The sequence below is a fragment of the Astyanax mexicanus genome, chromosome 18 (assembly GCF_023375975.1).
Source record: "Astyanax mexicanus isolate ESR-SI-001 chromosome 18, AstMex3_surface, whole genome shotgun sequence".
In the NCBI taxonomy this organism is placed as follows: Eukaryota; Metazoa; Chordata; class Actinopteri; order Characiformes; family Acestrorhamphidae; genus Astyanax; species Astyanax mexicanus.
The window spans coordinates 28,441,956-28,457,176 of record NC_064425.1 but is presented as its reverse complement, the minus strand read 5'-3'; the positions used below and the strand labels follow the sequence as shown (position 1 = coordinate 28,457,176).

The following is a 15,221-nucleotide window of genomic DNA, read 5'->3' as shown; positions in this document are numbered from 1 at the left end:
TACTCGCCATCCCATTCCAAACACGTTCACGCACACATACGTGTGTGTCTCCTCCAGTGTGAACTTCTGTGTGTGGGTGCAGTGGGTGGACTGGTGGAGTGAAAGTGAGTGAGAGAGAGAGAGAGAGAGAGAGAGAGAGAGGGAGAATTCCCACAGATAGATGAGAAGCGGAAAAGAGGAAGCAGGAGAATCCCTCAGCGGCTGCGGGCATGGCAAGCCTGAGAGCTGATGTGTGTGTGTGTGTGTGTGTAAGTGTGTGTGTAAGTGAGTGCACTGTCAGAGCGCATGTCTGAACGTATGTGTGTGTGTGTGAGTGTGTGAGAGCGCGGAGTAGGCAGAGTAAGCTGCGCTGTGCCTTATGTTGCGCCTGCTACTCGCTGGCTCACTCTCTCTCTCGGATGGTGATGATGATGATGATGATGATGAAGGCTGGTGCGATGGAGATGATGCTGTGAGAAGCGGCGGAGCTCGGTTCTCGCACTGAAGAGCCTGCTAGAAGCTCACACACACACACACACACACTCTTTCTCACACTCTGTCTGGAGCGTGGCTGATGACAGAGCACCGATGACAGCGCCCAGCGCCTGGCCGAGCGCCTCCGCGGACAGGTGAAAGACCTCCCCCCGCCACAGCCCCAAACTCCTGGAGATGTTCCTCAGGAGCGGCCGTGGATTCCTCTCTCCGGCTCTGAGACTGCTGCTGGTGCTGCTGCTGCTGCTGGTCTCCGCTCCACAGCCCTCGCTCCAGGGCAGGAATAAGGGCAGATGGAACAAGGGGGGTAAGTCTTTGGGGGTCTCGGCTCAGCAGCCCCTCCTCTGGATTCATGCTTGATTCACGCTTGTTTGGGTTGTTGTTCGCCATGTGCTTGAGTTGTCTTCACGGCTTGAGGAGCGAGCATTGATTGGATATCGCACTTGGATCGGATTGATGGACCGGAAGAACTTTAAAGGAATTGAAGGAATTGTGGGTGTAGCGTATTTGTAGTATTGTTATTATGGTTAACTAAGGTACTGCTGTCAAAGTATTGAGCCTTAGATTTTTGATTATGCAGTTATTAGTCTTAAAATGTAATCTATTATCTATCTAGGAATGATTTAGCAGCTGTTTTTAGCAGAGTTTACCTCAGTTTAGCACAGTTTAACACATTTTCTGGTATCCCACAGGGCTCTCCTTTAGGGTTGTTGAAATTGTTGCGAAACGTGACAGTAATGAAGCTGAGTGGAGGAAGGTGGTTTAAGGTGGTATAGACGGTCCAAGCATCTAAGGTAACAATATATTTAGCTATATACCTAGAAGATAAGTAGAATAAGTAATGTGCACCATAAGCTTTATCCGGACGGGATTCGTTTTTCAGGGGAACATCTGTGAAAAACATTTCACACTTCTATTCAGTGATAAAAAAAAGACCAGTGAGGTTTTTTTTTTTTTGGCTTTCTCAGTCATGACATCGCGTTCAGTAGCTCCTCCATTTCCACTCGCTGTTGTGTTTTTACTCGGATCTCCGTGGAAACGCGTGGCCAAAGTGTAATTAGTAATACGGTGCGCGGCAGTGGACAAATAAAAAGCTATTTAATTTTATTAAACGTGAGCAGACAAAACTCAGAGATGTGCATCCGGACCGGACTAAAATTACCAGACTAAAAAACAGTAAGTAATTCAGCCTGTAACTTTTTTTATAGAAGGCGTCTGAGAAAAACACATACATGGTCGTTCTGGACGGGAATAAAATCATAGAATACCCCCCACTAAAAAAGAAAATTACCCCAAGACCCCCCCAAGAGTAACTAATCCCATCCGAATAGGGCTTTAGTGTCCAAAAATGACCAGAATCCTTTCCCAATTCATGCTTTTATTGCTTTTCGTGTCCTGGAAAGCATGTTTTTTGAGAACGGACACTGACCACTTTTCCTGCTGCTGCTGCGGTGCATTTTATACGAGCTGCTATTTTTGCTTCCTGTCCGATCAGCACCGATTCTGCCCTGCACTGTCCGGCCAACGGACACGATTCAGCTAAACTCACTCCAGATGGCTGCTGGGTGCTTCTTCTTTTTTCTTTTTCATCGCTATCTTTTTCTCTCACCTCTCACTTTTACACTATCAGACATTATCAGACACATCGTCCAAAGACTTTCCCGATTACATCCGATACAGTAGATCCTAGATCACAAGATCACACCGGTGGGGGTGTGAGTAGCAGCCCCCCGTCTCGTCTACGCTCTGTGATTTTGGGTTAAAGACCCGGCTCACCGCTCCAACTCTCGTTGGTTGGAGAGTTGTTAATAATTCATGCCCCCCCCTCCTCCCTTCCACTTCCATTTCTCCTTCTTTTCCACGGTAGCGCTGCTCTCCCTCCTCCCAGTTGCAGTCTAATCCCCTTTGTCGGATTAAAGGGGCTCTAATCTTAACGGCTGCTGCGGGGCGAGCGAAGCAGGGGGCACGGCGATGCTCGCCTCGAGCCCACCGGCTCCCCGATCCCACCAGAGTCGCTCTACAGACACCAGGCTGGCGCGCCCCGCTGAGCCTGCTATGCGCGCTGATGCATGGTCCCGTAGTGCTGCACTCGACAGCCTCAGATGGCAGGAAGGCTTGTGTGCCTTTTCCCTGGTGGAACTGCTAACTGCTAAAGAACATGCTAAACCAGCCGAGTCCAAAACAAGAGCATATCTGTCTTTTCTCTGACTTTTATGAGTTTCATACACTTTAGAAAATAATGGCTTTTAAAGTCTTCACATCTCAGATCAGATTGATGGAGTAGAAGAACTTGGGATTGAAGGAATTGTGTCTATGTTGGCTTGTTATTATGACAGCACTGCTTATTATTATGAAAACACTGTCAAGTAGTAAGTTAGAGAAGCTAAGCCAGGCATCATCATCTGAGTCCAAAGCAGGAGCATATCTACCAGACTTTCATGAGTTTTATACCGTTTTATATTTTAAAAAAGTGTTATTTGCAGAGATTATGAAGAAAAAACAATTTTAGTTCTTTGTTGTAGTAAGTTGTTCGTAAATGGATCATCATACGTTGTAAGTGGGAAGCCTCAGTAAGGAAAGTAGCTATTGGCTGTCCTAAAAGTCGCTAGAAGACTCTAAATGATGTCATCACCGAATTTCCTGTGAAGGAATAACACAAAAAGTGAGCAAAAAATACCCTAAATATGTTAGAACTACAAATTAACTCTGAACAAATAAACATCTTCTGTTGCCTTTGAAGTAGGCAGGAATAACATCATGAATTTAAGGCTTGTATAAATAATTTTTATGTAAATTACATAAATCATTTTTTTTTTGCTGTTGTTAAATGTCAGCATAAGAATATCAGTTAGCAGGAACTGCTATTTTACATTTAACCCTCATCCTTTATCCGGGCTTGGGACCGGCAAAGTGACCTTAAAAGAGACACTTCGGCAGAGTTATTTTTTTTTTTATAAGTTTTCTTAAGTTTTCTTTAGTTTTAAACCAACTATACACATATTGTTCAATGAGCTAGCCAGCTAGATGTTTAGCTTTTCACTTTCAATTTTTAAGTAGCAACGGATCATAACTAGGACAACTCATAGATTATGAAGGTCAATGTTCAGTAGTGTGACAGATAATTACAGCGTAATACAGTTTCAGTTAGACAGAGTTGTTGTATCTTACCATCACCTGTTTTACTCAATGATGGAGCTGGAGCTAAAGAATGCCACAGGACAATGGAAACATCCCAGTAATGTACTGAGAAAGTTAATACTTCATCATTCAGTCATAATGCTTCAGAAATACTAAATACTACTAGGCAATTCCTATTTTCAGAAGATAAACGTTCTTCTGAATTGCTGTTTATTCACAAGTTTCTTCCACTTTTTAGTCCACATTTTGGTTTGTTTTCACCCTCGGTGTGATTTGTATGAGCAGGTGTGAATACAGTAATGGTATTTTGAGACAGACCAAAACAATAGAATGAAGACCTGTGAGACACGGTGGTCTGGATTGGTTAATTTAGGCTGAAAACTCTCATACTTCAGAGCGTATCCATATACACTGCAGTAGTCCAGAACACAGGAGCCTCTTCCTGTGTTTACTTTCTTGTTTCCACCCCAGACAGCTTTTCCACAACAGCAGTAAGAGCATTTTCATGTGGTTCGTTGTGCATTTTTCTTTTTTTTTTTGTGAAAACAAACTAAACCAATCCAAAACCCTCCAAGTTCACAAAGGACAAACCAACTACAAGTGTGAATAATCCTTTATTTTAATTTTTCCATTCCACCTTAAATGCTGTACAAGTACCAGGCTAAAACTGAAACACCAATTAAGGTGTAACATGAAGGAATCCACAAAGATCTTTAAACAACATTGTTTATTTATCTCCTTTGTTAGTTTTACCCCGATGTTTAAGAGTAAGAAGGACATGGCTTTGCACAGCATTGCTCAGATCCTGAAAATGAACCCAACTGGAAGAGTCTGCTCCAAGCATTTTGGAGTATCATTAGTCTGGATACTGTTAGCAGCTCAGTGGACCCATAAAAGCCACATGTCACCAGAGATGAGCTTATGATTCCATCACATAATTACATAGTTACATCTACATACTGATACTGTGCATACGGCTAATCTGCTTAACGTCTCAACAGATGGATTATACTCATAATATACTGTACATCCATGGGGTTCCATGAATCCCCCCCAAAATAATACAAATAGGAGTCGCTGGCTTCAAATAGTAAGAACCCATGAACTTCAGTACTTTCATTGCTTGGTTTCACCCAAGTGGCATTTTTTTATGTATGTTCATGTATTTGTTTAAGATAACCATAGACATCTTTGTCTTATTATTTGCACTTTACACTTACAGACATTTGAAGTTGCAAAAAATAATTTGGACTGGATGGATGGATGGATGGATGGATAGAGAAATAGATAGATGGGTACGACTTTCATTATTTTTTTACTTTTACCAGACATGGATATACTTTAGAGTAGTCAGAGGTGAAACGAGTTTTGATGGGAGCCATGAAGCTCCTGAACACATCCCATCCAGGAGGAAAAAAAAACACACACACTAAAAACTAAAAACTAAAAACTCTAACTCATAGAGTCTGTGCAGAGAACAAGCCAGTCAGAACCCTCTTTGTTTTGCATGTGCTTTATGAATATGCACACGAGGGGAGCGCCTTTCTCTCCCTCGCTTTCCCACACTTTATTGGGGAAAAAAGTCTGTGTCACAGTTATTAATATGCGGTAGACTCCCGCGACTTCTGGGAGACTTGAGACCTCTGCACTAATAGTTGATTTGTTCTGGTAAACTTCGTAAACTTGGAGCATGTGTGTGAGAATGCTCTCTCTGCTTATTGGTCCGCCATGGAAACAGAAAAGTAAATACAGTAAGAAGGTCCTGTGTTCTAAACTAGTGCAAATTTCTTTGTAATTTGGCACAGAAGAATAGCAGAGATGCCATTTATTAATTTGTAGTAAATTGTAGTAATTATCTGGGTAATGTATGTAGCAGAATACACTGGCTTACATTAGCTGTTTAACTTCAACTTGTTAAGTAATCCTAAACTTTGGGTTGGATAGAGGTCAGATTACACTTTCGACACAGACAACCTTCTCCAGAGTTTGCCTGGAGGCCTTAAAGACGAAAAACTGCCGGGCCAGGCTGTTAACATAGCGACTAACTTGCACCAACCCTGCTTATCCCAGCTACTGTGTCTTTTAGCATCTCTCATAACTGCAACCATGCTTAGCCCAGCTGTTAGCATCAAGGCAAACCAGCTCCTGCACTTCTAAGCCAGGCTCTATCCAAGAGTCCAACTCTTAACATCTCAAACGCATTTAAAATCTACTATGCTAGGCCTGTCTGTTAGCATCACAGCTTACATGCTTTAACCCAGGTAAGCCAACATGGTAGCCTACTGAGCCTGGCTGGCTGTTAGCATAGCAACTTACCTGGTTTGGATATACAGCTCTGGAAAAAAAAGAGATGAGTGAATAAAAAAAAAATGATGAGTTTCTTTGATCCAAGATGAACTGCTTGAATGTTTTGCACCAGGAGTGAGTAGAATAAAGTTATCCAAAAGCAGTGTGTAAGACTGGTGGAGGAGAACATGCCAAGATGCATGAAAACTGTGATTATTCCACCAAAATTGATTTCTGAACTCTTAAAACTTTATGAATATGAACTTGTTTTCTTTGCATTGTTTGAGGTCTGAAAGCTCTGCATCTTTTTTTATTTCAGCCATTTCTCATTTTCTGCAAAACAATGCCCTAAATGACAATATTTTTATTTGAAATTATTTGGAATTTGGGAGAAATGTTGTTCATAGATTATAGAATAAAACAACATTGTTCATTTTACTTTAACATATACCTATTAATAGCAAAATCAGAGGAACTAATTAATTATTTTTTTCCAGAGCTGTAAATATATTTCCAAGAGGAAATTCTGAACTATATGTGGATAAATAACATTCAAGAACACTTGCCAAACCCACTGAGGGAGTAAGAAAGTGCCTGCTACAGCTGAAGAGTGTGTATTTTATTAGTGTGCACTTTTCCTTATACAATAAAGGAAGGCCCACTTCCTATATCTCTACAATAGAAGAGAGAGAAAAGATGCAATATTCTGTTTTAGATTGACTGAGTGTTGTGTTTTTTATCATGTTTTCTTTTTTTTTTTTTCACAATGCAACAGTTCAGAACATCTTTCCTGAGTCCACACCACCGACAGAACGGTGTCTGTTATTTCCTGTCAATACACACGGCAAACGCCCTTGAGTAGAACACACACACCACACACACCGTGCACAGCTGGCCGTGTGTATTAGAATAAGTCCTGTAGTAGTTTCAGCTCATTTCAGGTGATGATGGAGGTGAGGAAAAGTAATAATCGGGTGTCCCGTTTCCGTTCCGTGTGTTCAAACACTGTAATAAATATAAATACGTGATATGCCTGTATTCTTTGGCCTCTGGTGGGATGGATGGCAGTGACCTCCCATGGAGCAATTAGGCCATGTTTAGCCCAGCTGTGGGGCTGCAGTGTATTCAGGCACTGAGCGCCGGCACAACATGTGGAATTACAACTCCATCGCGCACTTGAAAAGGTGTAATTTTACCCGCGGCTATGATAAGATCTGCCTGGAAGGGATGCATATTTATGGGTATACTGCTATTACCAGCATGGGATGATGTTCAAGCCCTGGTTTAAATTTTTTTTTTTTGTGTGTGTGTGTGTGTGTGTGTGTGTGTGTGTGTGTGTGTGTGTTCAGTCTGGTGGTAGACGTATACATTATATCTGTAACTGCAGTTGCAATAGGCTGTTTTATTAGTCTGCAAACCTAAGTAAGTGATTACATTTGGTATTAAAAGCAGCTAATCTGCCTAAATATTAGGTCAGCATTGCTTTAGAGTACAGGCCAAACGTTTGGACACACCTTCTCTTTTCAATGCGTTTTCTTTATTTTCATGACTGTTTACATTGTAGATTCTCACTGAAGGCATCAAAACTATGAATGAACACATGTGGATTTTGTACTTAATATAAAAAGGTGAAATAACTGAAAACATGTTTTATATTCTAGTTTCTTCAAAAAATAGCCACTCTTTGCTATAGGTTAGGTTACTGCTTTGCACACTCTTGGCATCATTCTCTCAATGAGCTTCCAGAAGTAGAGTCACCTGAAATGGTTTTCCAACAGTCTTGAAGGAAGGAGTTCCCAGAGGTGTTCAGCACTTGTTGCCCCTTTGCCTTCTTCACTCTGTGCTCCAGCTCATCCCAAACCATCTGGATTGGGTTCAGGTCAGTGACTGTGGAGGCCAGCTCATTTATTTTTTGTTAAAGTACATAAAACTCCACATGTGTTCATTCATAGTTTTGATGCTTTCAGTGAGAATCTACAATGTAAATAATCATGATCAAATAAAGGAAACACTTTGAATGAGAAGGTGTGTCCAAACGTTTGGCCTGTACTGTATGTAGGGTGGTATACACTCATTGACAAAAACAAAAACAAATGAGTAAATAAAATAAAATTAAATAAATAAATAAATAAATTACATTATTTGACATTATATTTCATTTGGCGGGCGCTTTTATCCAAAACGACTTACAAGCAATGATGTACATTTAGCAATAGAGGACATAGAAGTTCAAGACGAAAAAAATAAAAAATAAATGAATTAATTAAGACAGGGCCTAAAGAAGGCCGAAAGAAAATAGTGGGATAGAGGAGGAAAGGAGGGGAAGAGGTAACTTTAAAATAACTTTAAAATACATTTTATTATTAAGTAGAGTGTCTTGTACGTTAACATTGACTAATTGCTAAGGTACGATATGTAATTAAAAATATCAATAAAAACTAAAACTTAGAACACTGAAAAAATAGCATTTGTTACCTGTCCCCACTCTCTAACTATGAACTTTACTGTGTAATATAATTATTAAAATCATTCAGAGCTGTAATTTTTTCGCAATGTTGTTTGACTCCAAATGACTTATTATCTAAATATGCTTTAAAAATATATTTTTTCATAATAAATCCATAATATTTAAGTTAAAATACCACCCACCTCTAAGATGCAGATTGCCAAAACCTTGACAGTCATAGCAGGTTAAGTGTATTTAAGAGTATTTTGGGCCGTTATGGCCAATATTCCAACCTAAAGAAAGTGATTAAGTACGCTGGATATGGATATCAGCTGCTTATAATAAAACGAATAAAGCATGAAAATGTGAAGGTAAGCCTATTCTTTAAGTGCATTTCACAATAGATTTCTCAAAAACACTTCAGTTTATCGCAAGGTCAGCGCTATATATTTTTTTTTAACAAAAGGGTTCCCTGTTTGCCACAATGTATGAATCATGTTGGTGCGTTGACGCATTACTGACTAATTAAGCTGTATAAACAATGCACGATTTTTTACGATTTTTTTTTTTTGTCAATGGGGTTCTAAGGGTTAACAGTCTCTCACCAAGAGGTACACTACCCAAAAAGTAGCCCCTGAGAGTCTTTGTTCAGTGACAAGACTCTGTGACTAATCAGACCAAACCTGCAATCATTTACATGCAGTTTCTGCCTGAGACATACAGTAACTGTCTGCTGAGTTTTATAACCATTTTATTTAGCGTTTTTTTTTTTTCTTCTTCTTTCTTCTCTTAATCAGACAGCATTCTTCACCTCACTAGTAGTTTAAACATGTTATTTAAGTCTTTTATTGTCTTTTATTTTAAAATAACCACTTTCCTGACCCTCGAGTCTTAACGCAGACGCATTGAAGTGCATTTAAGCACTTCATATGTGAATCGCTAATAATGTTCCTCGCATTATGCTTTAGAAAGAGCTGAATAGAAGGCGGACAGGCTGCAGACTGGGGTTCATTTAGCTCATGCCTTTCTGATGCCCTTCCACAGCTTCACAGGTTATCTGAAATGGAATTCAAGCATGTTGTCCCCCCATGTATTTTAATACAAGCGTCACTGTGGACGTCCTGATAGTGGGGTAGTCTCAGGGGGCAACACGAGTGCCCTATCTCCCCCATACTTCTTGACTTACACACTCCCTCTCTATCTTTCCTTTCACTCCCTTGTGCACTGACACACTCACACATACACATACACACACCCACACAGCGTTTGGTGTGTTGTATGCACACACAATTTCTATGTGCCAGTCGGTCTTTCCTTCTTAATAGAGGTGTATTCTCTAGAGCCAGCTGTGGGGCTGTATGTGTAGAACCAGGGTGTACCCAGTCAATGTGACCCAACATATTTTCAGCATAGTACTTGAACTAGAACTTGAACTTATACTTGTTGGTTGGTTTCTACTCAGTCCCATCTTTTTTTTTTTTTTTGGAGGCTTATTCCTCGTTACTTACAGGCCCCCATAGCTACCACTTAAAAACGATGAGTTTCTTTGATTTTTCCAAATTGAAAACCTCTGGAATAAAATTAAGAGGAAGATGGATGATCACAAGCCATCAAACCAAGCTGAACGGCTTGAATGTTTGCAGCAGGAGTGGTTTAACATTATCCAAAAGCATTATGTAAGACTGGTGGAGGAGAACATGCCAAGATGCATGAAAACTGTGATTAAAAACCAGGGTTGTTCCACCATTTCTCATTTTCTGCAAATAAATGCTTTAAATGACACTTCTTACTTACTACTTACAGGGATAAGGGCTGATAAGTGGCCAAAATGGGCACATGCATGTACTATATTAGAAACATTGTACTAATACTGTCTCAAAACAGCCTTGCCCTAAGAAAACTGAAGTCATAGTCATGTTTAAGCAAGTAAACTTTAAGATGACAACTAGATGTAGTCTTGGGTAAATGGCGGCCATGATGGGATGCACATGGCCAAGCCAACAAACTGTTGCTCACACCATTACACCACCTACACCAGCCTGCACTGTTGACACAAGACGGGTTGAGTCAATGGATTTCTCTTGTTTGTGCCAAATTCTGACTCGACCATCTGTGTTCCTCTGCACATATCTGTCAAATCAGAGTCATCAGACCAAGCACTGTTTCTCTAGTCTTCAAGTGTCCAGTTTTTGTTAACTTTTTTTTGTTTTTGCTGTTTTTCATACAGTGATTTAATGTATTGTTTATTCTGAGATGCGTTTCTGAGTTTTTATCTGTGCTACTGTCACCTTTCTGTCAGCTCCAACCAGTCATTCCATTCTCTGTTCTTTGCTTTAACTGGTGCTTTATCTGGTTAGTTGATTTACTGGTTGAACATTACCAGTCTTGCTCTGAAAGCTTTTTCTGAAGCATATCTTTCACATTCCATTCCTCTAATAGAAACAGCAGTATAGTGAAACTGAAAGTCACCCTGTTAAGAGAAAAGTGGCAAATATTAAGGTTCATTACGACCCTGCATAAATGTGCTTGAATTGTGATGTGTATGGAGTGGAAGGCACTACCGCGGCAGGCCGGTGGACTGATACTGTGTAATGTGTTGAACGCAGGACTCGGGAGTGTAATTTTTCCCTCAGGCCTTCGTCCCAGTCTGCACGTAGAGTGTCCAGCTGAATCCCCGGTGCTCCTGGAAGAGTAATGTGGAGGGGAGGCGCTCCTCATATGAATCCTCTGCCCTCGCCCAGCGTGACTGAGTGTCCGGGGTGCAGGTGGCCAGATTTACAGAGCAGGAAGAGTCAAGAAGTAATTAATATTTCCCACAACTTTCCGCCCAGGTGGAATTGAATTCCAGGTCTCTCCGGCGAGCTGCGGTGCCGCTGCCACCGCCGCCCTCCAGGCTTTCCATTATATGGCTGTGAGACAAGCGATATCAAATGTGCGCGGGAGAATAATCATTTGTCTGTTCCTTTGAATACTCTGCCGCTAAGAGCACTCGCAGAGCACCTGGCAACAATGGCAAATTCAATTATTTGCTCCCTTCTTCATCATCGTGGAAACAACTCTACAGAGCACCCTGGTGAGAATGATGCTTCATACGCTCCAAGATGTAGCGCTGTGTGGTGCTCAGGAATGTGTCGATATGGAATTTCTGCACCATTAACAACAACTCATAACACAACCTTGCTGTGGCTGATAACGATAATGACAAACAAAAATATAGACTTTATGGGAAAAAAAAAAAAAACTATACACATATACAGCTCACTTGAGTTTCTTTGATTATACCTAAAATTATAACTAAAAAAATTATAACTAAAAAAAAAATCTGGAATATAATCAAGAGGAAGATAGATGATCACAAGCCATCAAACCAAGCTGAACTGCTTGAATTTTTGCACCAGGAGTAAAGGCATAAAGTTATCCAAAAGCAGTGTGTAAGACTGGTGGAGGAGAACATGCCAAGATGCATTTTTAACTTTGATTAAAAACCAGATATTGATTTCTAAACTTTTAAAACTTTATGAATATGAACTTATTTTTTTTTTTTTTTGCATTATTTGAGGTCTAAAAGTTCTGCATCTTTTTTGTTATTTCAGCCATTTTTCATTTTCTATAACAAATAAATGCTCTAAATGACAATATTTTTATTTGTTATTTGGGAGAAATTATGTCTGTAGTTTATTAAATAAAAACAACAATGTTAATTTTACTCAAACATATACATATAAATAGCAAAATCAGAGAAACTGATTCAGAAACTCAAGTGGTCTCTGAATTTTTTATCAGAGTTGTATTGGGTCATATGCTCATGCATTGTTTTTCCTAAAATCAAGGCTAGTAAACAAGAGTTTATCTTTCATGTTTTGGACTGTCTATACATTTCCAGCATTTTTGTGAGTATTTGATTACATTTAATGTCAGTAAAGTCTGGATATTGGATGATCACCACCCCACCTCATCCCTAACTGTCTAACTCATCCCAAAGTACTGTATGAAGCACCATCATTCCAGAGAACACACTGTGAGTTCAATGTGGAAGGGCTTTACATCACTCTACTCCACAACTGGTGTTGGGTTTGGTGCCAGTAGTTTATGTCATGTTTATTGCTAAAGAGAGTCCTATTCTATTGGCAATACATATCTTCATGGACTACACAAGCTGAGAGTGTTCATTTGCATTTTGTGTCACATTTTGTGCAGTTTAGACACTGACAAAGCATTAGAAATGCTAATTAGAAATTAATTTAGCCCTAACAGATTCTACTGTGGATGCACATCAACCAGTAGAAACAAGGATGGGCGTGCACAGGCAGATGAGAGATGATAAACATGAAGGTTTGTGAGATATATTGTATCGTTTTGTATTTTCCTACTTCTTTATGATGCCATATTGGCAGAATTCATAAATGTAGACTTTGTTGTGTGGAAGATTTGGAGGTTGTGGCACAGTTTCTTTCCATAGTCCATAGTCCTTTCAAATAGAACGAATATATGCACATACCTTTCTGATGGACTGTTCTGCAATGGTCTGCATGTGCATGTGTTTACTGCTCTGTCCTTGTGTTATCTAGTGTGTGTGTTTAGAAATGGTGTACAAATACATTTAGGAATATAGTGCATATTTGTATTTACCACTAGTGTTAGGACTTTCTTGTTACAGTCCTTCGGTCTAAATTTCAGTAAATATTCCACATATGAAATGTCTGTGGGTGTTATTGCCTGGTTGTAGAGCCGTTCTGTATATACCGTAACCTGGCTTGGTAATATCGAAGAACAACATTGGAGGTAACAATGCAGGGTCAGCATTCCAGCCTCAGATCGTTCAGATCAATGTTGTTAATAAATGGAAATTTATACAAAGAACGGTCCCTGCTATCCTTCTGGTATCCTTGTTTATCTACCTTATGTGTTGGCTCAACTTAACCCGGTCAAGTCACCGTTTTTGCTTTGAGTAAAATGAATATTGCTGTTTTATTCTATAAACTACGGACAACATTTCTCCCAAATAAGATAAATTATCATTTAAAGCATTTATTGCAGAAAATGAGAAATGGCTGAAATAACATAAAAGATACAGAGCTTTCCAACCTCAAGTAATGCAAAAAAACAAGTTCATATTCATAAAGATCAAAGATTCAGAAATCAATATTTGTTGGAATAACCCTGATTTTTAATCACAGTTTTCATGCATCTTGGCATGTTCTCCTCCACCAGTCTTACACACTGCTTTTGGATAACCTTATGCCTTTACTCCTGGTGCAAAAAAATTCAAGCAGTTCAGCCTGGTTTGATGGCTTGTAATCATCTATCTTTCCCTGTATTATATTCTCATCAGTTTTCAGAGCTGTATGTGCATATCGTCACTGTAGGACAAAAAAAATGGCACTTTACAGGAGAAGTAAATTAAATCTTCTTAACTTTTAGAAGAAGACAGTGTGAGAAGTTTGTCATAAAAGTCTTTTTGTTGGTCTGTTCATCACAATAAAAGTTAATGCAAAACTGCACACAGTTTTTTATTTTATTTTATTATTTTATGTAGACACCTTCTAGAAGCACTATCGCTTCTATTAATGGATCAGTAAGCTGCCACATACGATTTAAGACAGATTAAAGGTATTATTGTCAAACCTGCAGAGCTTTATCTCACTGCAGGTAATCTGCAGATTTATAAACTGCAAGATTTTATTCAGAGAAGATTTGCAAATCTGGCACATCGGCTAAGATACAGAACTAAAAGACAGAAAGAGAGAAAATGAGAGAGAAAGAGAGAGAGAGAGAGAGAGAAAGAGAAAGAGACAGACAGCGTGTGGTTGTTTTGTTGTTTGTTCAGAACCGAATCGTACTAAATGGCATTTTCAACACATTTGCCAGTAACACACACTCGCTGGATGCTGTGTGTCAGCCGGATTCACCCCGCGCTCCTCTATATCCCCCCCCTCCCCTCCCCTCCTCTCCCAGCTACAGAGCTTAACGGCCACATTTCAGTCACACTCACACTAATGAAGCTGCTATCTAATTGCCGCGGAAAGTACGTCCAACAATAACAGTGTTTTATGGGGGATTTTAGACGGCTGATATGACAGCAGTGTTTGATGGATAGGAGCAGGTAGATTTTACTGCTGGAGACCCTTCCACCCGAGCCTTCCCATTAACACCCACCATTCCTCTCTCACACCCACACACACACATACACATACACACACACACACATACCTAAAATAAGGGAGGCCTTAAAGGGCTGAGGATTGCTTAGACAGCATTACAGTATAGCTTGTGATAAAAGTGCAAAGTCAACCTTGTTTGAAGTGTGCAGTCTGTTTGAAATTAATGATGGATGAGATGGATCTATTTTTTTATACATCGTTTTGCACCTCTGTTGCCTTTTTGTTTATTTTTCTCAGTCAATAAGGCAATACGTTTTTTTTTAAGTGCTTGTGAAGTAAATTTTCTTTGTTTTTTATCTTGATACTCATTCCAATCTTACACCCCATAAACAGTCTATTTTCAGGCCTTGAGCTTGTGCTGTTAAAATAACGTCTAAATTTAAGAATAAATCTAATATAATTATCTAATTAATGAGTGCGGTGGTCTGTAAATTAGGTGTGTTCAAGTAAATGTCTGGTGTGTTTTTAATTTTTTTATCATATATATATATATTTTTTTTGTTATTTCAGGCATTTCTCATTTTCTGCAAATGAATGCTCTAAATGACAATAATTTTATTAAACATTTGGGAGAAATGTTGTCCGTAGTTTATAGAATAAAACAACAATGCTCATTTTACCCAAACAAACACCTATAAATAGCAAAATCAGAGAAACTGATTCAAAAACTGAAGTGCTCTCTTATTTTTTCCAGAGCTGTATGGATTGGGATGTTAAGC

General features: G+C 39.5%; 1 protein-coding gene across 2 annotated transcripts in view; it reads left to right on the top strand.

The window, feature by feature from the left end:
* The first annotated feature begins 339 nt into the window (after nucleotides 1–339).
* robo2 (roundabout, axon guidance receptor, homolog 2 (Drosophila)) overlaps nucleotides 340–15,221 on the top strand; it is a 655,443-nt gene continuing 640,561 nt past the window's right edge. Inside the window, exon 1 of one of the 2 annotated variants that reach the window (XM_049467120.1) lies at nucleotides 340–778. In XM_049467120.1, the coding sequence (XP_049323077.1) occupies nucleotides 649–778 (130 nt within the window). In that variant the 5' untranslated portion in view covers nucleotides 340–648. The remainder of the gene's footprint in view (nucleotides 779–15,221) is intronic. The other variant, XM_049467121.1, reaches the window with a different exon arrangement.